Source organism: Sminthopsis crassicaudata, chromosome 6 (assembly GCF_048593235.1).
Source record: "Sminthopsis crassicaudata isolate SCR6 chromosome 6, ASM4859323v1, whole genome shotgun sequence".
Lineage (NCBI taxonomy): Eukaryota > Metazoa > Chordata > Mammalia > Dasyuromorphia > Dasyuridae > Sminthopsis > Sminthopsis crassicaudata.
Window position 1 is genome coordinate 70,158,127 of NC_133622.1, and position 27,689 is coordinate 70,185,815.

Here is a 27,689-nt window from a genome sequence, read left to right on the forward strand (position 1 = left end):
TAATTTGCCAGTATTATCCTAACATTATATAGAACTCTCAAAAGGGAAGAAATATTTAGAAGGAAGTAATTATATTTATTGATGTGGCATGATACAAAATAATTTTAAATACATATGAAAAAATACTTTGACAAAAAAACCAAAACAAAACAAAAAACATGTCCTATTTGGTAAATTCTTCACGTTAACTGCTGATAATTTTCCTGGAGGAAAGAAATCTTAAGTACATATATGATAACCATCTCCAAGTGTCTGAAGGGCATTTATATAGGGGGAAAAAGATTTGATTTGTTCAATCCTGGAGCTAGAAGAGCAATACCAATGTAGAATAGTGAAAATTTTGAATTTGAAATCAGAGAATATAATGCCAAACCCCATATCTTCCACTTGCAATCTATGTGACTTTAATCTCTCTGATCATCAGTTTTGGTATAAGTAAAATTGGATAGTGTCTCATGCATAAATTCTCAATTTTGTTTTGTCAGCTATCCATTTGGGTAAAGCCTTCAGGTCTCTTCTTGTAATCTGTTGTTGTAAAGTCATGTCAAATTCTTTGTGACCCATTTGGGATTTCCTAGGCAAAAATCCTGAAGTAGCTTGTCATTTTCTACTCTAACTCATTTGATATTTGAGAAAACTGAGGCAAATAGGTTTACAGGACTTGCCTGGAGTCATACAGCTCCTAAGTGTCTGAATCTGGATTTGGACCTCATAAAAAGCAATCTTCCTGATTGGACACTCTATCCATTGTGCCAACTAGCTGTACTCTTACAATATATTTTTAAATTCATAAAAAACCATATGATTATAAAGGAAACAAATCCTACTGGAATAGAGTTATCAAAGTATTTTTTAAAAATTAGTTCACACTGATCCAACCATTCTGAAGAGCAATTTGGAATTATTTCCAGAGGGCTATAAAAAAGGCATACCCTTTGATCCAACAATGTTTCTACTGGACTTATGTCTCCAAGAAATTATAAAGGAGGGAAAGGGACCACATGAGCAAAAGAGAGCAAAAATGTTTGTAGAAGCCCTTTTGTAGAGGCAAGAAACTGGAAACCGAGTGGATACCCATCAGTTGGAGAATGAATGAATAAATTATGGTATGTTAATGTTATAGAATATCATTGTTCTATAAGAAATAATCATCAGGATGATTTCAGAGAAGTCTGGACATACATGAGCTGATGCTAAATGAAATGAGTAGAACCAAGAGAACATTGTCCATAGTTACAACAAGATTATGTGATGATCAATTCTGATGGACTTGGCTGTTTTTAACAATGAGATGATTCAGGCAGTTCCAATGGTCTTGTGATAGAGAGAGCCATCTGTACCCAGAGAGAGATTGTGGGGGCTGACTGTGGATCACAACATACTAATAGTTTTACCTTTTATTATTGTTTACTTTCATTCTGTTTGCTTTTTCTTTGTATTTTCTTTTTGATCTAATTTTTCTTGTGCAGCATGATAAATGTGGAAATAAGTTTAGAAAAACTGCACATGTTTAACCTTTATTGAATTACTTGGTATGTAGGAGAAGGAACAGGTGGGGATAGAGGGAGAAAAATTTGGAACATAAGCTTTGTAAGGGTGAATGATAAAAACTATCTTTGCATGTATTTTTGAAAAATAAAAAAGCTATTAGTATAAAAGAAAAAAAAGTTCATAGACCCTTATTAAAGAACTTCTACTCTAAGATCCCTTCAAGTACTCAATCTTGGTATCCCACTCCACCCTAGTCCCAATCCATTTACCTTATAGCTGTCTAAATAATTTTCCTAAAACATAGATTTGATCATATCAGATCTTCCTTACTTCATAAATATACTGGTTCTTTTTTTCCCCAATCAAGATCAATTGTAAACTCCTTTATTTGACATTTAAACCCCTCCCTACCATTCCAATGTTGTCATCTTTACTCTTCTCCACCTAGTCCATAGCCTAACCAAACTGACCTTGTTTTTTCTTTTACAAAATATTTCAAGTCCCCTCTCTATGGCTTTTTTCCTGTCCTCCTCCACCATTTTTAGAATATTCTCCTCCCTCACTTATAAGTATAAGTATATATATATATATATATATATGATGTATATATATATAAGTATATAGAATCTCTTAACTTCTTTCAACACTTAATTCAAAACTTTATCTTCTAGAGGCATCCCCTTTTAGCACTTGCACCTTGTGCCTTCCCCTCTAAGATTATCTTCTGTATACATTTCATATATCTTCTGTATAAATCTTATATATATAACTATTTGTTTCGTTCTTGTCTCTTCCATCTGAGCGAAATCTCTCTGAGGGCAGGGACTGTGTATTTATCTTTCTTTGTATCTCTAGTGTTTAATAAAACACCTGCTATATGGTGAATACGTAATAAATACTTGCTCATTGGTTGAATTATGATCTTAAAACTCAGAGAGAAAGTTTTTAACTTTAATGTCTGGGAAGTTTTTCTAATAATTGAAGCTAGCCCAAAGTGAAATAGCTCAGGCTATTTGTCACTCATGTTATCAGAAGGGAAACTTTCTCAGGTCAAGATTGGACTGGGCTTCATTGTTTAAAGGAACTTGCTGATTAAAGTCTCATTCCAGTTTTAAGATTTCAGAAATGGATCTTGAATCATTTTCATAGGATAAAATCTATAAGGGGACAGATCTTACCAGTTGCCAGTGCCTTCATTTCACTTTATAACTCTGCAAAACTCAATCATTTCATCTAAGTCTATGTGGCCAGATCATTAACTGATGAAGGGAAAATTATCACAAATATATAAATTCACAAAGATTTTTAATGTACTCAAAAGAAAACTAAATTTTTCCCCTCCTATTTTCAGCTCCTAGAGTAACCAATATCTTTCAATAAATGCATCCATTTCAAACATAGCTGTTATGTTACAAAGCCAATTCAATCTTATGAGGAAATGGAATGGACTTTATTCCCTTTCTATGACAAAAATATCTCCTGACAACTCTTAATATTCTCCTTTTTGTCAGGGGTCTCTTCAAAAGAAAATATCTATTACAGGATGTAGCAAAAAATGTCTGTGTAATTAAAAAAAAATCTCAATTCTCTAAATTGATATTATGAAGCTAAATTAATGGAGTCATGATTGAATACATGGTATGCTATATCATTATGCCATTTCCATGAATAAAAAGAGTATACGAATAAAGTTCAATTCTCAGTTGAAAAACTGAGAGGCCATCTATGATACCAACTACTATAGAGGCTGGCTTTGTTAGATCTCTTGCTCTTAAGAGATTTGAGCAATAATACTAAGCTAATTACTTGTTCACTTTAAGCCTAATATTAATAAGGTGATCCCTTGGGATGTATAAAACGGGTAGTCTGGGGGAGGGAACTGGATTGCCTTATAGCCAATCGAGGTTAGAAAGGTAAAAGTTCCCATGAAGATCAGTAGTATGCTTGGGTCTGGAAGGAGGACCCCTGTACATCTAGACTGAATGAGATGAGAATACTTGGTCTCAAAAATTAAGTAAAATTGAGAGGATTAATTTTATCTTGAAAATGTATGAGAAATACTAGTGTGGTAAATAATTATTTGATTGCTGATTATGTCTGTACACAAAACAAAACCTGACCATATAAAATTGGGATTATTCAGACTGGGGAATAAAAGACTTAAGATTGATTTGATAATAATATTAAAATATAGGACATAAGTTTTCCTTCTTCAGTTTAGTAGGGTCTTATAGAAAACTGACTAATTTATGCAGGCTCTTAACAAGTGTCAGTAATATGCTGCAACCATTTGGTCTGAGCAATGGGGTATAATAAAAACCAAAAGGCAGTCACATGGTGGGGAACTGCAAACATTCCCACAGTTTTACAGCTATCAACTTTCTAAATTTTATAGAAAATAAAACAACCAAACCCAAGTAATTAAAAAACCAAGCACAAACTTGAGAAGCAAGTTTTTGAAACAAACAAAAGAACAAACTTTTCACACAAATAAAATCAAAGATATAAACAGGACTCTTTCTTTCACATAATTTTTGGAGGTTCTCCCTTATTTTTGGACTAATATAAAAGATTTTATCTAAATTTTATACAATTTATTCAATGCTGCATCAAACTCTTTAGGCATATTTAATTATAGAGATTATTGCCTGGTACACAGCAAGCACTTAATAAAGGTTTACTGATTGATAAACTGACATGCTCAAAGCTAATCCTAACCTAACCTTCCCTTCTTTCATAACTTTCTATATAACTTTTTATGGTAACCTTCTTTCTCTCAATAACACTGAGACATTTCTCTCAATTAAAAATGTTTTCTCTGTGTCTTCTTAGTAGAGAATTACTAGGTCACTATAATCCTAGACAAAAGCCCTGTTTCTTTTCCCATCAATCACAGTATTTAGCAAAATAAATAAATAAACAAACAAACAAACAAATAAATAAATAAATAAGTAAATTAAAAAAAAAAAATCAGTTGTTGTTTGTTCTTCTTTCTCAAAGCCAACCAAGACATCATGCAGGTAAAATGAATTGGATTAAAATAGTGTGCAAATACTATTTTTCTTTTCACTTCCATCCTAAGAAGTCTTTCTTTCATTAAGGTAAAAAACCCTTAGGGTATTTTCCCTTCCCAGAAGATTTTATTATTATTATTATTATTATTTGACTAGGCAAAAAAGATCATTCTTCTCTTCATTTCTTTCTTACCTTTCCCTAGGACCTATTGGCCAATTAGAATCAGATTGGTTTTGCTTTAAGTTCTGATCCTTAAAAAAGAAATTTAGCCAGTAAACCCCAAGATATCAAAAGAGGGTTTACCAGAGGTTCAAAAGAGGAAAAAAATTTTTTTTATACCATATGTGTTAAGAGGGAGGAAAAGAACGATGGAGGGAGAGAGACAAATAAGGATAAAAAGAAGGAAGGAAAAGAAGGAAGAAAGAGAGGGAGAGAAGGAAGGGAGGAAAAATGGAAGAAAAGAAGAAAAGGAAGAAAGTAATAAAAGAAAGAGAGGAGTGAAAAAAGAAAAGGAAGGAAAGGAAGGAAAGGAAAGGAAGGAAGGAAAGAAGGAAGGAAGGAAGGAAGGAAATCTTCCAAGTGACCAATTACAGGCCAGTGTTACTCACAGAGGTTGTCTTTTGTTCTCAACAAGGAGTATGATCATCAGAAAGGTACAACAATAACAACAGCAACAATCTTCCTTACCTAGCTTTAATTTCTGAATGAATGTTTTGGACATTAATTTAAAAAGTCCAAAGACTCTCACTGGGTGATGATCCATCTAGTCATGTCCTGATCTGTATCTGACCACTGGATCCAGATGGCTCCAGAGGAGAAAGTGAGACTGAAAACTTTGCAGAGCCATCCCTCACTTAAATCCAATTCACTTGCATGTTTAATAGCAATAGCATCATCTCATGGCTATTTCAAGAAGGAAGGATAAACAACAAAAATTAATCTACTTTGATAAAACTGGCCTACTTTGTGCTAGGTTCTTGCTAAGTACTAAGTTTTTAACTTCTCCCTATTATTTCTTTAAAAACTCTTTTATAATCACTTCTATCTTCTTTCCCTATGATCTGTGAAGCCTGAGTAACACATTTTGAATAGAAAATTTAACTATTTTCATTATGAGATACATGAAAATCTTTTCCATAGAAGCTAGTTTTTTTTTTCTCCACAAGAGCAAATTAGAGACACACATACACACACACTTATTTTATATCAGTCATTGAGGTTTAATTCAAAATGAGGAAAGTACTTTGAAATCTTTTAGGTGTTATATAAATGGTAGTCAATTTTACTGGTTCTGGTCTTATTCAAATATTCTTTATTGATCATGAAATATTTTTCTAGTCCATTAGGAAAAAGTCCCTAATAAATAAATTTTAATTGTTTGCATTTTAAAGTATTTCTTCCTTTCTTTCTCTTTATAACTATAGCTGTGATCATGATGTAGATAAAAAGTCCTGAACTCAAAGTCAGGGGAACTGGATTCAAACATTGCCTTTAACACTAATTATCCAGTAGTGATCATGCATGCTATTTTCCAAGTCTTCTTACCATGGGACAAAGGATAGAACACTGTGCTTGGAGGGTGAAAAAATTGGGCTTGAATACTGGAGAGGTCTGTTGAGGGAAGGATGGGGCAATGTGAAGCATTTAGGACTAAGAAAGGTAATCAACAAGGAGGGAGACCATTTGGAAGATAAAAGAGAGGTGAATTTTCTTTAATTTGGAACATACCAGCTCATATGGCTCAGCATGTATTGAGTATTTTCAGCAACAATTTCAATAAGATAATGACAATTTATACCTCTCTTAGGTATATTTAGAAGTGGAAGTCCTTTTCTGTAAGGTCTGCCTGTTTCATGGTAATGCACATTGCTATTATTAGATTAAGCATTTCCCAGAAACAAATTAAAGAACAGGTCTAGTTCTCTCACACACAATTTCCTAGTTATGTGCTAATTTGGAAATATAAAAAGGATATTACACCATCTCACATGGTGTTCTCATTAGTTCCCAAGAGTTTCATTACCATCTCTATGATGATGATTCTCAGATCTGTATATTTAGCCCAAATCTCTACTGAGCTCCAGTCCCATATCACAAACTGCCTACTGGGCATTTGAAACTTGATGTTCCAGAGGTAACAGACCAGCAATGTGTCTAAAACAAAACCCATTTTTCTTTCCTCCACAAATTGTTCTTGTTTTTACATTCTGATCTATTGCTTCCAGAAATGGTTCCACTCTGACAGGGCTAATTAAATGTGTGATATACATAAAACATTTTTCATTTTTGAATGAAGCTGGATATGAAGGATTTTAACCTATAACAGAGAGGATTCAAGGAAATAGTTATGAGAAAGTATTTGCTTTCAATGAGGTTAGTTAAACATCTAAATGAACTACCAAAGGAGATGATATAATCTAACCCACAACAATTCTGAACAGACTACGGCTATCTTTCCAGTTTTCCAAGTTTATGACCTTACTGTCATCTTGGACTTTTAGCCAATCAGCTGTTAAATTTTGTTATATCTACTTCCACAAAATCTCTCTTGCTCTCCATTCACACAGGTTCAATCCTGGTTTAGGTTCCATTATTTTATCTGTTCTTTTGCAATAACCATAAATACTGTTTCCTCAGCTCAAGTATTCTCACACTGATATCCATCATCCACTAAATTGCCAAAGCAATTGCCCCAACCATATATCCAGCCCATCACTTTAGTCAAGAAACTCCACTGCATCCCTATTGCTTCTGGGATGAAATATAAAAGCTTTTGCTTAGCATTTAAGGCTTTAACCAATCTGGCACTTTCCTATGTTTTCATCCACTTCACAAGTTATTCTTTTCTGCTCTATGGTTCACTCACAGTGATCCCTATTTGCAGTTGCTTACACATTAACTTTCACCTGCCTCTTCTGTGTCTTTGTATTATTCATCCCTCATGCCTAGTATGTTCTCCTTCCTACTTGCTTTGGGTACTTGGAATCCCTGGCTTCTTTGAAAAGTCATCTCAAACACCTCTTTCTGTATCAGGCCTTTCCTGATTCTTTCCACCATTTAGTGCCTTCATCTCTAAGGTTACCTTGTATCTACTTTGCATTTATCTTGTATGTACCCATTTATACTTGTCTCCTTTATGAGAATATAAACTCCTTGAAGGCAGGGATGTTCTCTTTGTTCTTTGTATTTTTGTTGTTTTGTACAGTGTCTTGGCACATATATCGATTCAATAATGAGGTGGATGATTAGTACTAGTTAATTGATAAAATCATAGTGCACATTTTGTTCAAGGTGCAGAAAGTGTCTTATAGACATTTTTTTGAATATCTTGAGAGAAATCTTCCATGTCAGTCTATCATCTTCAGAGCCACCATTGTTCCATTCTGATTTATTGAACTCAAGATGAATGGTGATACATGGCATAGGTTCCAAGTTTGGCAAATTGGAGCACTTCATGTTACATTTCTTTTAGAATATTCCAAAAATTAATACAAATTTAAATATCTTTACCAATAGATACATTCAGATTGTGTGATGATCAACGAGGAAAGACTTGCTTCTTCTCAATGGTTCACTGATCCAAGGAATTCTCAATAAACATTGGATAGAAAATGCCATTTGCAATCAGAAAGAGAGCTATGGAGATTGAATGTATACCAACATATGTTATGTCCATTTTTTTCTGTATTTTTTCTCTTGTGGTTTTTCCCTTTTGTCCTGATTTTTCTCTCCCAACATGATTCATAAAGAAATGCGTATTAAAATGTTAATATATATGCACAACCAGAAAAAATTAATAATAAAAAATTTTTTTATTATTCAAAGTTTCCTTGGAGATAGCTAGGTGGTGCAATAGATAAGAGCACTGAGAGTAGAATCACAAAGAGTTAAGTTCAAATTCTACCTCAAACACTCAAAAAATGTGTGGCCATGGACAGGTCAATTAAATTCTGTAAGATGGAAATAATAATAATAGAATCTACTTTGCAGGGTTGTTATGAAGATGACATAATGAGATAATATCTATTTGGCACATTTAGACATTCATTACATGTGTGTGCATATGTGATAATGCATGTATATATTTACACATGTATTTACATAAATATGTATAAACATGTGTGTATTTATGAGTATGTATATACATATATTTGTGTTTGTGTGTGTGTGTGTGTGTGTGATTATTCTCTCCTTTCCCTAGGACAAGGACTGGGCTTTGTATTTCTCCCTGCTGAGTCTGCAATGTCTCCTGAAATCTCTCCCATCATCTTATTTGGGCTCTTATTATACATTACTAAAATAGGCCAAGAAATCCTCCGGTTAGAGCATTGAATTAGAATTAGAACACTTAGGCATGAATTCTGAGTTAGTCACTAATTATGAGACCATTGCCTAGTCACAATTTCTTCTTGGTATAAAATGAAAAGAATAATGCCTGTAGCACTTACTTATTGATATGTTTAGGATTAAATGAGATAATGTATCCTGATGACTTTTTAGTTTTTAAAGCAAAGAAATGACAACTACAAAAATTATCATTGCAATATGCCCTGTAGTTATTTGTATATCCATCTTATTAGTAAATACTAGATTTCAAGATCCTTGAGAAAAAAGACAATGTCTTGTCAGCATTTATGATATCTTGAGTCTAGCATATATTTAATAATATTTATGGAACTGTATAATAGACATAATTGCAATTCTATAACAGATAGATACATAGATACATAAATAGATATTCTGTGAAAATAAAAATGGGTCTCACATTTGGCATAGAAGTGGTTTAGTGAACAGGGAACTGGATCTTGGAGGCAGGAAGACCTGAATTCAAGTTCAATCTCTGATACTGACTGGCTGTGACCCTGGACAAGTCAATTAATTTTTTTCTTATGACTCAGTAAAATCTCTAAAATTGGGGCTCTTTACCTTTTTTAATGTTATGATTGCTTTTGGCAGGTTGTGGATGCTATAGAGAGCTTCTCAGAATAACAGTGTTTTTAAGTGAATTAATTAAACACATGACGTTATCATGGAAACCATTTCCATTAAATAAAGTTATCAGTTTTTTTGATGCTTCATAGACCTTACGTTAAGAGTTAAATTGGAGAGGTAGTTCTCATCTGCACAAGATGAAGTTCTGGAACTCGTGAATTTGTTTTAAAAAATAGAGATTCTCATGAACTGTAATAACAGGGGAAGTTTTCTAGCTTGAGGAACTTCAGGACAGTTCCATTCAGCCTCTACCCTTGCCTCTTTGTCTGTGTTGGACAGACCTAGATAAAGGTGAATCCCTTCTCTGATCCAGGGTGGGAAAACTTTTTGAGTTGCAGGCTCTGCTTGATCTAACCACTGGATTCAGCTGTGGGAGAAAATATAGGTCCTAACATAACGTATTATATTTCTTTGGGGGCATGATGGGGAAGATCATTCTCAACTTATGCAGATCAACAGCCACTATCACTTAAAGTCTTAAGAGTACAAGTACCAAGGGTATTGATAAATTAAGTGACATGCATGTACATATAAGAGATAGGTTCTGAACCTTCCTCAATCTAAAGCCATCTTAGATTGCTTCTCACCATATATATATATATATATATATATATATATATATATATATATATATATATATGTGCTCGATATATATGCACTGATTTGAATAGAATTATAAGAAAACAAATATTTGACAAGCAAGAAGGCTTAAAGAAAGTACCAGCAATGGAATCAGATTTGGTTTAATGATAGAAAAGGCATTATTTTCTCAAGAAGAAGATAATCTGAAACTGTAAGAGACATATCCAAGGCTCAATTCTGTTTCCGTTTAAAGGCAACAGTTGTAGAATGAAGCAGAATCAATAATAGCACTTCACTAAGGAATAGAAGACTTAGCAGATCAGAGAAAATGCTAGAGTAATGGTGATGCTCATAATCTCAACCCTCCCTGGCTGCAAGGACACCTGGTGAGTTACAATTAATTCAATCTCTGATGTTTGTCTTTCTCTTGGAACTGTGACCCAGGGGATAATGGAAAGAAAGAAAGAAAGAAAAAATACAGCAGCTCTGCAGCAACTGATAATAACATACAAAAGGAAACAAAAATTGAGATGATTTCAAAAATAAATTTGAGGGTAGAGAATTGGGGGTGGGAAGAAACAACCTTATGTTCCTAAAATAGGAGAGAATATCACACTTATGTGCATCCCTCTACCCATGACTTGTTCTGACTTTAATGGAAGAAACATATCCATATCTGTGAAAAAAAGAATGTACGTTAATTTGATGCAGTTACTTCTCTGAAATCCATGGGAACTTTAAGATTTCATGGAAAGCAAGGATGTTTAGCAAAAAAAAAATGGCTTTTTCCTGTATTAGTGATGAATGCTAGGAAATTCCCACTTCTACCCCATGGCTTAAATGGTAAAGTCAAGAATGTAAACCCTATATTATAAGAGAAATAAGTCTTTGCTATCCCAATACAATATTTATAATGTTACAAAACTACAAATGTGAGTATCTAGCCCCAGCTCCTAGCTGATGAACTTGGCCTATAGTAGACACTTATTATTTTCAGACTTAGTGCCACAATTATTCTTGTTAATAACTTCCAATAATTGACTATAAAATAATGTACAATTGGTATGACTGATAATGGGGAAGCTAACTGGTACAGTGGATAGAGCACTGGTCTTGGAGACTTCCTAAATTCAAATATGACCTCAGACACTGGCTGTGTGAGCCTGGGCAAGTCTACTTAGCCCTGTTTGCCTCAGTCTCCTTATCTGTAAAATAAGCTAGGGAGAAGGAAATGATAAACTACCACACATCTTTGCTCAGATGGAATCGCAAAAAATTAGACATGACTGAAAATGACTGAAAACAACAAGAAAATGGCCCAATAATGCCATTCCTGGATCTATATCCCAAGGAAATCATAAAGGAGGAAAAAGGACCCACATGTGCAAAAATATTTGTTGCAGCTCCTTTTGTGGTAGCAAAGAATTGGAAAATGAATAGATGCTCATCCATTGGGGAATGGCTAGTTGTGGTATATGAAAGTAATGGAATATTATTATTCTATAAAAATGATGAACGAGCTGATTGTAGAAAGGACTGGAAAGATCTACATTGATTGATGCTGAGTGAAACAAGCAGAATGAGGAATACACTGTATGTGGTAGTAAGAATGTGCAATGATCAGCTATAAAAGGCCTGATTCTTCTCAGTAGTTTAGTGATCCAAAGCAGTCCCAATAGACTTTGGGCAGAAAATGCCATCTGCACCCAGAAAAAGAATTAAGGAGGCTAAATGTAAATCAACATCGGCTATGTTCACTTTTTTGTTCTGTTTTTTTTTTTTTTTCTCTCTCCCATGTTTTTTCCCTTTTGCTTTGATTTTTTCTCTCCCAACATGATTCTTAAAGTAATGGGTATTAAAAATAAATAAATTTACAAGAATGGGAAAAAAGAATAGGTCTGATAAAGTAATGTCAGTAAAGTCAGTAAATGTCAGTAAATCTCACCAGAATCTCATCAAGTTAAAAAAAACACAATAAAACTAAAAACAAAAGAGAATAGAACAATGTAATTGTATGTCATGTCAACCTCCACTATTACAGATACAATTGACTCAAAACAGAATTTGTCTCTTGCTGTCAGCTATAGAAAAGAAAAGCTTTCATAATTTAGTCTAACTAGTGTGTGTGCTCATATCCCAACTTGTGTTTAGCATAAGGGTTGAAAGGTTTCTAAAAGTGCTCTCTGCAAATCATTACAAAGCAATGAACTGATGTAGATTTTTAGCGGTGTAATGATGCATTACGGATGCACCACAGGTGGAGAACAGAGGAAAGGCTTTAGAGATGAAAATGGACAGACAACAGAAAGCTTTCTTCAGGTGCTATCAAAAGCCAGTTGGCTTCTGTAGCAGATATCTGGGAGAGGATAAATCAAGCCAGATATGTATGAGCCTTTTCAAATGACATTGTAAAGGCATTAATGGTACTGAAACAGAGTAGGAAAAATGGGGAACTGAAAACAACCCAGTCACGAAATTAAAAAAAAAATAAAATAAAAAGAATAAAAAGATAGCCTTTCAAAAAATCTCACAGAGGCTAGGTCCCTTCTGTGAAACACAGGGACTCTGGGATAGGACCTGGACCTGCGATTTCACTGACTTAGGGAACTCCCTAGATGGGGAAACCACTTTTAGCAGTGTCAGCTGGCATCTTCTCTGCAACTTAATTTCCTGGAGTGTTAAGTGACTCTGACAGCTTAAGGAACTTGCTCAGAGTCAAAGAGCCAGTGTGCTTCAGGGAAGCACTTGAAGCCAGTCCTGACTGGCTTCAAAGATGGCTCTTTATTCACTGTGCCACAGTGACACTATTTTTTAAAACATTAGTTCTGAATTTATTTAACTAGTGTCAAGCCTTCCTTTGAATCATTGATTTTGCCATCTGTTCCTTTGTTTAGGAATAATAACAACAACAATGTATATAATCTAAACAAGAAAACATTATTTCTGAAAGATGGTATGATACATATGGAGTTTTTAAAATAAATTATGTGAAGAACAGACAAATTCTCTGGATCTACAGAAAATCAGCTTCCTATGTCCCAAGGCTTAATGAAGAGAAAATAAAAACACTTCATGAATCTAAATGAATTTTTCTGAATATTACTTAAAACAGAGATAAAATCAAAGGAAACACTTTTCAGGTATCATCTCACTTGATCCTCAACAATTTCATGGAGCAAGTAATAGTATTATTTCCACTTTCTACATCTGAAAACTGAGCTTCATAAAGGTCAAGAAACTTGTCCAGAATCCCAGAGCTAGTGAATATCTGAAAAGGGATTTAAATACAAGTTTATCCTAATCCCCAACTCAGTGTTCTACACATGGTCAGCAGAGGCAAATTCCCATAGAAATTCAGAGTCCCTAAAATTTGTATAAGACTCCTTGCTGGGTAAACCTTAACTTAAAAACCACAAATTAAAATGACCTGTTTTCTGCTGTATTTTCTCAATTTTGTTAAATATTTCCAATCACATTATTACATTTTAATCTGGTTCTGTCTACACTTGGAAGTATCGCCACAGCATGTGCTAAGATACCCTGTTTTTCACTTGTGAAGAGGAGCTTAGTTACTCACACTGAGCTAAACAGAATAAAGATAACAATGAACCATTTAGCTTGAAGCTATTACAAATCCATTTTGAGAAATGTTCTTAGGTGATATTAAAAGGTAAAAAAAGGCAGCAGAATCATGTCCATGCAATGAAAATTCATAGTAAATCTAATGGTTCTGATAACAATTTCAACAGTCATATTAACTGTACATCATTCACATCTGTCTTCTTCTTTCCACTTTCACATACCTACCTCCATACTTAAAGCCCTGGTCATTTCATTTGTGCTAATGTGCCAGCCTGCTTATTGGATCTCCTGATTCTAGCTGCTGCTGTTATTCTCCCTAAAACAACATCCACACGCTGCCAAAACAATCTTTCTAAAATACAAGTCTGATCATCTTTTCTCTCTCAAAAATCTTCATTGGCTCTCTGTTGAATCACTAGGATTCAACCACAAGGAAAAGTACAAAGCCTTTGAGAATCTTCCTAATTAATCTTTAATTTTTCTTTCTTAATTTTATCTTGTACTACACACCCTATGTTCCAGTGAATTTGGACTATTAGATTTCCCCAAACCATCCTATGCCTTAGATGCGTCACTTTTCATGCCTGTAGTGATCTATCTTAACCGTTATCAATCTCAGTATCTTTAAATCCTATCAAACTTTAACTCAAATATCAAATTCTCCAAGTCTTCCTTAGACATCTCAACTCTCAAATGATGACAGTATCAGATTTACTAATATATATAAGTGTGAATCAATCAAATAGAACACGAGCACCTCAGAACAATTTTATGTTCAACTCCTAGCACAAATTTTTGTATAATGCAGCTGAAAGACTGGTTTAATAAAGTTGGCTAATATCTAGAACCCCCATGTAACTTTATTTATGATGGAAATTTACTAGCAAGCTAATTTTCCCCAATTGATGAAAATTTTGCCCAGTTTCTAGAAAATTTAACTTTCTTACCTTTCCAACTTGTGGGTCTGAATGAATGTAGTTTTATTGTACGTGGTGCCATGTACATAACGAATACTGGAGCTGGAAGAACCTTAAAGAGGGCATGCCTTCCTCATTTTATAGAAAAGGAAACTGAGCCCCACACAGATAAGTAACTTGCCCAAGAGCACAAAGAAAATCAGTGGAAAACCTGAACCTGAATCCCAGATGTGAGTTATGTTTTTTTCTCACACAATATTGAGTACATGAGAGGGAAAAGGATTGTCAAAGATGAAGGCTTATAACAATAGAGCTGCTGGAACTCCAGCAGAGTAACTCCAAAGAGGAGGTAGCTTTTTCTAACATAGAAATTAGATTCCATTCACCTCACTCATACATCATACCATCTTATCACATCTATTCTTCTGTTTTTTATTGTTTTAATTCTTGACTCAAAGTCAAGGCTTTTAGTAATCATGTTTTAATATCATAAACTGAATTGTCCATCTGACAAACTCCTTTTTTCCTACATGTCCAATACGATAGACTTCAAGGAGGTGACTGATATTATGTCTTGAGTTGAAAAAGTATTACATTGTAAGGGAATTGATTAAGAGGGTGATTTAATTTCCCCTGGTTTTAAAAGAAGTTTCTATCACCTCCTTCTGCTAGTAATTAGTGGTGTAGGTGAAGTAGGAAGCCCCTGAGACTAACTGGGTGGAGTGAGTGTTTTAGTGAGCTTATGCTGAAACTAGTGATATGTATCATAGAATGAAATGTGGATAAAGTGATGTGATTGTGCAGAAAGATTAAACAATTTAAGGGAGTGGAAAATGAAGGCAGCTAGGTAGTGCAAGTGGTTAGAGCAGCAGCCCTGAAGTCAGAAGGACCTGAGTTCAAATTTGATCTCAAGCACTTAACACTTCCTAGCTGTGTGACCCTGGGCAAGTCACTTAGCCCCAATTGCCTCAGGAAAGAAAAAAAAAGAAACATGAAGGTCCATAATCATACGGATGCACACTAGTTCTAGTGCATAGAAAATTTTCAGTTCTAGAAACTATAATAAGTAGACTTTGTTAGAGTTAGGGTATTTGACTTATTATAGTCCTGAAATTCCTGTGGATTCTAAATGGGAAGTCAGAATTCCTTGGTATTAAGGGAGGAATAAAAATCGTCCCACCTCAGAATGTGCATTTAAATGGGACCATGAGATATTGCCACATGAGCTTTATCAGATGTCACACCTGTAGCTCAAAGTGGACATATTGTACCTAGATTTTAAAAATCTTCCTTCACATGCTAACAAACTCTTGGCTATTTTTAGACCATCTAAAGATGCTGAGCTTTCTTGGGGTTACTGTCAGCTCTGGGGAAAGAGAGCCTCAGCCCACTCCCAGGCTAGGCGTTTGAATGCAAAATTAAACCAGTTCTTGGTAGAACACCTGGGCTTTCCTTGGGAATTTCATTTAGCTCAGGTTAATCTGAAGGGGACCCCCCCCCACTGATTACAATCTGACCTTGTGTGGTGGTTCTTCAATTAAAGGCAAGAACTTTCAGGAAACATTGAGAGTTCCAATACCTAGAAGCTGGCCAGGGTCCTTTTGAGATCATAACTTCTTGAAATTTTTTTGGAGAATACCTGAAATTATTCTAGAGTTAAGGGTTATCATCTCAAGTAACCCACTGAGTAACTCATCATCTAGCTTGTTCTCATTCTGGAAGAATATGGCATGCCATATAATTTCCTTAAATTGTATATAATAGGAAATATACCCTTTTATCCTTAATTATAGTAATTAGGACTGGATCTAAAATTTCATTGATATGAGGAATAACTTCTCATCCCTTACAATCTTAAGAGAGTTGCTTAGAGGATTAAGAAGTTAAATGACAAAACTAGGGTCACACAGAAAGTATGTGTGAGAGACAAAACTTGAACTTGAGGCATCTTTTGTTTAATGTTATCTCTATCTACAGCACATTTCCTCAAGTTACATATTCTAGCGTTATATTTCAAAGTGCATGAATACTTTATTTACTTTCATTTACCCCTAAACTCAAACAATAGCTCTATGTGGATCATGTTACCTTTCAGATATGTCACATTCATTTAAATTGTTACTAGTCCACAGGGTTTATCTGACCTGTATATCATATACTCCAAATGTTTTAATTTATTATTATATAAATTTCATCTTGTTGAATTCATATGGTATTCTTTAATGAGCAATAAAGAACTTTTTACCAAGGTCCTGCATCTAACACTTGGATGAATACATCAACTTGGTGGGTTTTTTATACTCAAGCTATCCGTATCAATGCTCTGAAATACTTATACACACTGATCCCAAGATGAAGAAATGGATGATGAAAATGCTCAAAAGGCTATAAAATGACAAAAAGTAAAGAAATTTGGGGGGTTTCTCATGCGTGGGGGGAAAAACGTAATGGGTATAAAGGTAACCCTGCCATTACAATGCTGAAAGGATAAAGGGACCTGATGTTCCAATGACATTTCAATGTATCACGTGGAAATACCAGGCTGGGAGCAGGGCAGCCTTGCCCACCCACATTGTGGCACTCTTCTAATCTGTCTTTTGTAGCAAACAGACAAGTTTGTTTAACTTTTTTTAATTAACATCTGTCCTTGCTGCTGACAGACATCACGAACAAGACACTTTTTCTCTATTACTGCTTGGATTCTGGTCTTAATTACTTTAGAATCTAATCCAGAACCATGGCTTTAGGCACAGTATTTAAGCCATTTGTGTTGCTATAGTGTTCTTTAGTTTTTCAAATATCATTCCACTCTTCTGGTGATTGATATGAAAAGACTATAAGGAAGGCGGTTACCAGGGTGAATGCAGGGGCTACAGGAGAAGTGTGCTATTGATCATATTTCTGGAAGCCTGTGCTTTGTTTAAGCTTTGTGGAGCTGTTATTGGGGATGCTCAAGAAAAATTAGTGGACAGGAGATCCAGCTTTGACGCTAATTGTGTCTCTTTGGGCTAGTCACTTACTGGAACTCCACTTCCCCATCTGTCTATGAGGAGATAGGACTATCTGATCTTAAGGTTTCCATTCCACACCAACATTCTAAGACTTTATATTTTTTTCTAATACAAATTGATAAATGATGGCACTGGACCTCATCTCTGAGGTTCCTTCCAGCTCTAACATTCTCTGCACACATACCTTTCACTTATGTTTTAATGAATCAAGATGACCTGGCTATTATTAAAAAGGAGAATAATCCCTTCTTCCCTCTTTATACCCCTAAGCCCCCCCCCAATGAAATCGAGTCTTCCTTTATAGACTAAAGGCATATAACAGAAGAAATGAATTTCTTTTGTTGTTCATGTCACAAATGGCAAGTAATCAAAATCCTCTTAGTATCACTAAGTGTTTGATCACAGAGTATGGCATGCATTTGAAATAATGAAGGCAGGAATAGCTGAGGGAAGGGTGGAGAAGGAAGAGGCAGAAAACAGCTGTATGGTACCTTCTCATACAATCCAGCGCCCGGATGAAGAAGTCCTTGTGCAACTGATGTTCATCTCTCAAAATGGCACACTGCTCGAGGGTAACTGACATAGACGTCCTGTCTTTGGCACTCTTACAACAGGTAAATCGAATCCCATGGAGTTTGCGGCAAATCTGCAACACCAAAAATGGATTTTGGTGGGTTTGGAGACTGTTTTGCAATAACAGTGCTACAGAAATAAAGCAGTATGGTCCAAGGGAAAAAGCGTTGACTTTTTGTATATTTGGCTAATCATTTTCCTTGTGTGGGCTCAGTTTCTTTATGTGAAGAATAAGAGGTTTAGATCTGATGCATTTAGCTCTTAATCTATGAAATCCTAGAACTCTTTTTAAAGAGTTTAAAATTTTAAAGAATTGTTAATTTACAGAATAAAAGAAATATTTGCATTACACTATAAAAAAGATGATTTCAGATTGTAGAGACCTACTACTTTTAGATACAAACTATGAATCCAATTTACTTACGTTACATTTTGAATGGATTCCTAAATGTAACTATTTCTTAAATTAAAACTCTGACATAAAGGCAGTAGAACAAGTCAAATGTGTTTTTCTCCCAGAGGTAAAAAGATTGTTTAAAACATGTTTAAAATGCTAAACTTCTAGTGTAGACAAAATGTTGAGTTAGTAAAGATTAGAGTTAATATGAAGTAGGTGATAGAACTTTATTGTTGCGATCTTTCTGTTGCCATCCTCTGTGTTAGAGGCTAGGGATAGAAGGACAATTTTTTTGAAGTTAATTTTTTTCTTTAACTTATTTAATATTTTCCAGTTACATTCAAAACAAAACAAAAATTTCACATTTCTTTTTAAAATTTTTGAGTTTTAAGTTCTCTCCCTTATCCCCACCCACAATTAAGAAACCAATTGCATATGCAAAACATTTCTATAAAAGTCAAGTTGTGGGGGGAAAAAACAAAACAAACAAACAAACAAAAAAAAAAAAAACATGGATCTCCCATACTAATAAAAATAAAAAAAGAGAAAATCCTTCAATCTATATTCAGATGCAATCATTTCTTTCTCTGCGTATAGATAGGGTTCTTCATAAATTCTGCAGAATAGTCATGGATGATTGTATTACTGAGAATAGCAAAATCCTTCACAGCTGGCCATCCAAGAACATTGCTATTCCTTTTTATACAATACATTTCATTTTGTTTGAGTACATGGAGAACTTTTTCCAGGTGTTTTTTTTTGTTGTTATTGTTGTTTGTTTTTTTTTTTTTTCCCCCCAGAGATCATCTTGCGCATCATTTCCCACAGAACAATAAGAATCCATCATAAACACATACCACAGTTTATTGAGCCCTCCTCCAACTGATGGACAAAGGACAAAAAATTAATACAATTTGTCTTCAGAGTAGACAATCTGTTGACCCTTATAAAGCAAAGTATTTTGAACTACTTTTTATCGATCACATTTAAAAAGGATTTTGCAATCTTCCTGACAAAATGATACAAAGCAGGTCTCAGATAACACTAGATACAGAAGACTTTTCTCTCTTAGAGCTCTAGGCAAATTTCTAAGTGCTAGACCAAAGGCCAGAAGGCATTAGTTGAGGATCTTTCTGGTCTCAAAGAGTTTATGGATAAACACTCTTTTTTAAGTTATTATTTCCCTTCTTAACCCCCAAACTACTTTGAATTTCAAAATTTCAGTTTACATATATTTTAAATTTACTTCTTTATGTATACTTTTAGTACTGTAAGTTCCCAACATCTAGAACAGTGTCTTGTTCATTCATACATAGAGAGTTGTATATGTATGCCTGAACTTATGATTTTACTGATAATCTTCATCCACCAAAGAGCACCAACTACTCATGGTCTTAAAAAGCTGCCTGGGCTACCATTGAGATACCTGACTTGTTCATGTTCACATGGATAGCATATGTCTGAAGCAGGCCTTAAATTCAGTTTTTGATAACTTTAAGTACCAAGCTGGCCTTAGACAGTGACTAGCTGGGTGACCCTGGATCAGTCACTTCATCCTGTCTGCCTCAATTTCCTCATTTGCAAAATGAGCTGGAAAAGGAAATGGAAAACCATTCCAGTATTGTGCCAAGAAAATCCCAAATGGGGCTACAGTGAGTCAGATGTGACTGAAAAGACTGAACAATGAGCTTATTTGCAATAAGAACTTTCTTTTCTTTCTTGGTGAGGATGGGAATGAAATCCTATGCAATCTGCAACAAGAATTCCTCATATTGACTTACTGAATAAGATGTTTCTCTGGTAAAACTTTCATGGCTCAAAGGCTGAGGAGAGTAGAAATCACTGGGTAAGCTGATTTTTAGGAGCACATATTTATGGAACTTGAATTTTCAAAAGAATTAAAGTTAAAAAATTAGCATTTCTGAATATGGTTATCTTGACAGTGAAATTAATTCTTTCAAATTTAGGCTAACGGAGGTGAACATGGTGGGGATAAAAATATTACAATGTACTCCTGAACAGGGGCTAGTTTTTATTTTTATGCCAATGTGTCTGTTAATCTGACCAAATCCCTTAAACCATCACTGTAAGCATCAGATTTCTTTAAAATTCCATAGATTTTTTTCAAGTTCAATCAGGAGAATTAGATATACTTCAGATATGGAGTTTTTTTTTAGTTGAAAAATGAAAAATGAAATTTCAGAAGCAGTAGCATTTTATTAGACAGACAACGAATAGGTAAGTCAGAGAAAGAACAAGAAAAGAAGCCAAGAATTTTGCAGAAATTTTCATGAGAGATCTGTGGGTTTTTGCCTTTCCAGCCCATCCTAGCAGAATTAAGGCCCTGAAGGCCACAAGTACTTTCTTTAAATTAAACAATTCAGCATATCCAGAATCTGGAAAGGGGAAAGTAAAGGTCATTCACAAGACCACATTTATATGTTGTATGGGAAGGCATAAACTTTTGATCTAGACACTAGAGTTATTATTCACTGCATCTCTCTGTTGGAGGAAAAAAAGTCAAGACTTCTATGCTTTAGTCCAAGTGCTCATTCCAGGACAGGGAACATCCCAGCAAGCTCCACTTCTATACATCAGTGAGAGATCCTGATCCCTATTGCTCTGGAGCAGGCAAATACTAACATTAGGAGTTTTCACTTGTCTCACAATAACCAGGGGAACAGACAGATTCCAGCTCTGAGAACTTGCCTTGTGTTGTTTCAGGGGAAGCCAAAAAAACATCCCACTGACTTCAACACATGTCAGGCACTAGCACTAGGACCTGCCTCAGCAGCAGATCCCTGCAGTCTCCAGCAGGGCTAGCCACCCTCCACCCCAGCTCCTTGGGGCACTACCAATTCCCTTTGGGCCTTGGGGCAACTTCATAGGGACAGCAGAGTGACAAATATTATATAGCCGTTCATTCATTTCTGTTCCACTCAGTTGTTTAGTTATTACATTTGTGTCCAATTCTTTGGGATCTTGTTTGGGGTTTTCTTGATAAATATACTGGAGTTATTTGCAATTTCCTTTCTCAGCTCATTTTACAGACTGAAAAAGCTGAAGCAAATAGGGTTAGGTGACTCTTCCAGGGTCATACAACTACTAAATATATGAGACTTTATTTGAGCTCAGGAAGAGGAATCTTCCCGACTCCAAGTTTTGCAATTCATCCACTATACTACCAAGCTTCCCTGACACATATTAAAACATCTTAAGAGCCTGGAGTATTATGAATATTAATAGCATTAATAAAATAATAATAATAAACATCCTTATGATGTTTATATTAGCAAAGTAGTAAAAATAGCTGTAATCTACCTTCCTCAGATATTATGAGAATTATCAGAATTTTAGATGATTTTTGAAGCTAGAAAAAGGTAATTATTTCTCAGGAAAACTAGTCAAGAAACCTTAATGTAATATAATAAGGTGTTCAATAGAGACACTTGCAATAAGACCTTGAAAAGAATGTTTCTTTTGATGTTCTTTCTTAGGATCCAAGGAAGACATGACAAGAATGTCAATCTACTAGCCTCTGCCCTCCTCTGTGTAAATTATTTTATAGAGCCTCTTGTTGAATTATCTATGCCCTCTTCCAAGAAGAGAGAAGCAATACTGGGTATAATCACAGCTCTGACAATAGAAAAAAAAGCTTGGGTTTTCATATGTATGTTAGTAGTGCAGTATGGGATCAAGTGTGTTCCCAGATTTATGACACTAAGTTGTGAGTTGCATTAGCAAAATTGTGAAGTAGCTATGAAAACAATAGTCATCGTTATGATTCACAGAGTCTCTCCCAATTAGAATGTGAGCTCCTTGACAATAGAGACTGCCACACTTCTTTCTTTGTTTGCCCAGTTCTTAGCATAATGCTTTGAACATAATAACCCCAAAAATGTTTTTTTTTCCCATTCTCCTTTCTTTCATTCATTTCTCCCTTTCTCCATTCCTCCCTTCCTCCTTTCCTTTCTTTCTTCCTCCTTCCTTTCTTCTTTTCCCTCCTTCCTTTCTCACTGCTTTCTCTTTCCCTCCCTCCCTCCCTTCCTCCTTTTCTCCCTTCCTAGCATGAAATAGGTCCCTGTTGAATCTCGAGAAAGACCTCATATGTTAACTGATAAATGACAGAGTTATATGCCTTGTTTCACCCATGGGTGCTTGAGCATTCTCTGGATGACTGCCAATTGACAACAAGAAAACTGCTCTCTGGGCTACCTTGATGATTTTTGACCCTAATCCCTGCCAGGCTCCAGTCTGGTATGAATCTAAATCAAGGATTAAACTGATCTGAGAAATTAAAAGGTTCTTTTTTTTACCCTCAAGGGTCCACTATAAGATAAAGAAACCCACTCAAAGAGGCTCCTAATCATGAAATCTATGCCCTAGCAGAAATTTCTCTGCCAGTATCTGTATTAATAGACGCAGGAGCTCATTAAAGGGACAAAATGGTGATAGGTTTTGCTGGCAGCCTATGTGAGGGCTTTGAAAGCCATTTTGGGTAGAAGCCAGGTTATAGTCAATAGTTGTTCAGTTGTTGTTCAGTCATGTCTAACTCTTCGTGACCCCATCTGGGGTTTTCTTGGCAAAGATACTGAATAGTTTGCCATTTCCTTCTTTAAATTATTTTACAAATGAGGAAACTGAGGCAAAAATGGTTAAGTAACTAACTTGCCCAGAGTCATATAGCTAGTAAGTGATACTAGGATACTCTATCCATAGTTTCACTTGGCTACTATCTTGTTAGTTTTCCATTATTTATGCTCTCATGACGGAGACAGCAATACTAGTATAACACCACGGCTATATTTAATCTCAGGGTACTCAGAAACATTGAACTTTAGTCCAAAATACCAACTGCATTCAGTTTTCAAGAGAAAAGCCAACGAGTGACAATCACTCTTTATTTACTATTTTTTCACTCCTATTTTTCACTCTTTTTATTTTCTGTTTCCCAGGATTTTTGTGTTCATTTCTGGTGATTTATTGATTGATTTATTGATGATGGGGGGATAGGGGATATCACTGATGGAAAACAGGCAGAATGACAGAGAATGAAAGGAGCTTGGGTGACCCACAGAATGGGTGTAGAGTCCTAAGCAATCTAGAGTTAGTCACTTTTCCTTCCAGCCCCTGGACTCTCTGGTAAGAAGGGAATAAGCCTGAAACAAAGAACTTACCGTTGCAGCCAGCCACACGATTTCTACATTTTTTCTCTTTTTGGCCTGGACATTTTGGTAGAGATTTTCTAGTAATCCTTTTAGATCATTTTGTTCTTGGAAATGGGATAGACCTGAAAAAAGGGAGAAAATAAGTGGTATTTACAAAGCCCTCTTGGTTCTCCTCTGCTTTCACTTTTTCTCAACTTTTATTTGTGCTTCACAGATATCCAATCCAGAGAAATTCTTTCAGTTATTCACCATTCAAGTTTCTAGCCTTTACTTTACTACAAAGCCCTCACGCCATTCTACTTAATAAGGTCCAGATGAAATACCCATACTCAATAAAGTCATGGAGTATGTGTACTTGGATGTATTTTTTCTAAGTCTGTCATTTTATAAATGAGTAAATTAAGGTCAAATTGACCTTTGCTTTATAGCTATTAGGTGGCGGATCTAGACTTTTCTGACTAGTTTTCTGACTTCTGACTTCAAATCTGATATTCTTTCATTATATTACATTGGTCATTATGAAATTATATCTTTACCTCAAGTTTCCATTTATCTTGATTAAACAAAGGCTAATATGAACATTAGAATAGTCAAGGAAGAAAAGGGATCATCCTGCACCAATTCCCTCATTGTACAGATGAGGCTCAAAATGCCAAGTATTTTGGCATTGTGGGAACATTGCTGAATCTAGTACTAGGGAGATGAGTTCAAATCCAGTCTCAGATATTTTGTAGCTGTACTGTCATTTAATGTCTGTCTGCTTCTGTCTTCTCATCTGTAAAGTAGTGGTAATAATAATAACACCTGTTTCCCAGATTCTTTTTCAGAATCAAAGGAGATCATATGTGTAAAGTACTACTTATAATAAGACGAGTACTTATTCTTGTTATAATTGTTAAATTATAGTCACACAACTAATTATGTGGTAGAATTAGGATAAACCTAGGCTCCTGAGAGTTAGATCAGTGTTCTTTCTGGTAAACAATAACTTTTTACAATTAAAGATATTTCCAGAAAACCTCATTGTCACTAAATGTGCTGACTTTTTGAATTTCCAAGTCTCTAGGAGAAACAAACCTTATTGATTTTCCAAAAATAAGTCAGTTTAATTGTTAGCATGTTATTGTACTAAGAAGTTTTCCTTGGTTATTTGTTTAGTGACAAAGATTAAGAATCACAGAAATACAAATAATGAAAAAGTTTGTAATTTTTAATTTTTTGTGACAAAAAAGAAGCTGTTTGAGATTCACAACCCCACTTTTTTTTGTAAAAGTGGAAATGGAAGTTGTGGCTCTGGTGTCAGAGGAACCAGGTCCAAATTTGGACTGTGATGCCAACTTGGCCCTATGAGCTTGAACAAATCTTTCCTGTGTCCTGGATGACTGGATGATTTCTGAGGTTCCTTCAGGCTCTTTATCTATGATTCTATGTTCTAAAGCTCATACCATTCCCTTGGGAAGAAGGGAGGGAGGCAGAGAGAAAGGAGAAAAAAGGAGAGAAGCAGAGGGTGGGAGAAGAGAGGGGGGCAGGAGAGAGAGGGTAGAGAGGAAAGGAAGAGAAAAGAGAGGAAGAATGAGAAGAAAATGGGAATAGAGAAAGGGGAAGAAAGGAGGGAGAAAAAGGAGGGACAGAGAAAGAAAGAGGGAGAAAGGGGAGAGAGAGAGAGAGAAAGGAGGAACATTGATAGGAAGAAGGAGAGAAAAGGAAGATAAAAGGGAGGGAGAAGAGGAGGGAAAGGAGGGAAGATTTCAGTTCAGGAAGAGAAGGAGCACAGGGAAGGACAGAAAGAAAAAGGAGAAAGTAGAAAGGAGCATGAAGGGAGAGAGAGGGAGAGGAGGAGGATATCGAAGAGGGATTGAAGAGGGAAGGAGGGAAGAGAGAGCTTTTACAGTGAAATCAAAAGACTGATGGACAAAACCCCAATAAGGTCTGGGAAGAAGGGCTGCTATCCTTCCCAAACGTATGAAAATGGAGTAGCCAGAGAGAGAGAGAACAACATGTGTGGTATGCATCATAGTGGATAAACCACTGGATTTAGTCAGGAAGACTGAGGAAAAAACAAGGTTCTAATCCAACCCCTGGCATTTATTTACTAAGAGATTTTTCTGAATCTCAGTTACTCAACTGGTAGAATGAGGGAGGTCAACAAGAAGATATCTTAGGTCCTGTCAAGCTCTAAATCTATGATCCTATGAAATAGTATAAACCTCCAAAGCCCAAAGTTAAATGTACTCTCTACCATTTGCCAAAAAAGTAACTTTACGCCCGTCGTATCACAGTTTCCTTATTTATAAAATAAGTACTGTACCACTTTACCTCATTCACTGCATTGTAGTGAGGAAGGTATTTCATAAATTGCTAAATAAACATGAGCTTTTTTTCCATATATATATTCAGCAAACACTTACCAGGGGATAAGATGATGCTTTAAGAAGAGTCCTAAATTCAAGAGTCTGAAGAAAAGTGGGTTTAAACATCTCTGTTACAATTATATGAGTGACTTCAGGCAACCCAGAATTTCTGGGACACTCAACTTTCTCATATACAAAATGATATAATACTTGCACACCCACATAAGGCCCCTGTGAGGTTGTAACCTCATATTACTTATGAATCCACTGAGGGCTGAGCGCTCTCCTAGGTGCTGGAAGTGAGGCAAAATTTTTATAAGACATGTTGTTGCTCAGTCATTTTTCAGTCATGTCTAACTCTTTCTGGTCCCACTTGGGTTTCCTTGGCAGAAATACTGGAGTAGTTTGTCATTTTCTTCTCTAACTCATTTTATAGATGAGGAAACTGAGGCAAATATGGTTAAGTGACTTATTAGGTCACATTGTTTTTTTTCTTTTTGATTCAAACTCAGATATTTCTGACTCCAGGACTGGTACTCTATACACTGTACCATTCACCTGCCTTTTTTTTTTTTTTTATAAGACTCAAACCCTCCTAATCATGGAACTTATGGTCTATTAGAAGGATAAGATACTGATTACTGTAATGACTTTCACAGAACATTTTAAGATTTAGAAACCATATCCTATAAATTACCTCATTTGATCTTCAAAACCGCTCTGGGATGTATCTGCCTCATTTTATATATGAGAAAACTGAGACTGAGACAGCTTAAATGACAACACCCTAGTCTTTGCAACCTCTCTCTAAGTGCTATTGTAATCTTATCTAATCTAATATTCTAATTTAATAGATGAGAAAAATGGCACTAAGACAGTGACTTGTCCAACGTCATACAAATATTAAATATTTGAGACAAGATTTGAACTCAGATGTTCTTGACTCTGAGCCTGTCACACACTCACTCCCTGATACCATGGATCTGACTCTGCTTAAAGATCTTTTGACAAACCTTGATCTATACACATAACACATACTAATGGCCTTCTTATCCTAGTTTTGTTTCTATGTGACATTCCATAGCCTGGTATACCTCAGGCACTTTAACTTGCAGCATGTTGCATTGAAGAGAGTACCAGATTTGGAGTCAGGGGCTTGAGCAGAAAGGGATCGATCTTTGCTTCTTTTACTTATATGACTTTGGGTAAGACATAAGGGTAACTTATCTGGGTAAAGAGCCTCTTCATCCGTAATGCAAGAATTTCAGATGAGACAGCATCTAAGGGCTGTTCTAGCTTGAAATCTCTGACCCTGCACTTGCTTTCTCTGTCTCTTTAAAGCATCATGTGTATAATAATAACAGCACTATTGCAATGATGATCAATGGTAAACTATTTAGCTACTGGGATAAAGACAATAATCCCAGGAACTCTTGATGAAAAATTCTCTCTACCTCTAAAGAGAGAATTGAAAAACTCTGAATACAGAGTGAAGCACAGTTTTTTAAATTCCTTTATTTTTATTTTTAATTGTTATTGTTACAACAAGGATCATGTAAAATTATTTTATAAGGTTTCTCATGCATTATTGATATTATATAGCTTGTCTT

General features: G+C 35.3%; 1 protein-coding gene across 5 annotated transcripts in view; it reads right to left on the reverse strand.

The window, feature by feature from the left end:
- Window positions 1–27,689, reverse strand: part of INPP4B (inositol polyphosphate-4-phosphatase type II B) — a 910,680-nt gene that overhangs the window by 47,226 nt on the left and 835,765 nt on the right. For all 5 annotated transcript variants that reach the window (XM_074275067.1, XM_074275068.1, XM_074275070.1 and 2 more), the window contains 2 exons: window positions 23,738–23,850; window positions 18,082–18,236 (listed from right to left, as the gene is read on the reverse strand). In XM_074275067.1, coding sequence (XP_074131168.1) covers window positions 18,082–18,236; window positions 23,738–23,850 — 268 coding nt within the window. The remainder of the gene's footprint in view (window positions 1–18,081; window positions 18,237–23,737; window positions 23,851–27,689) is intronic.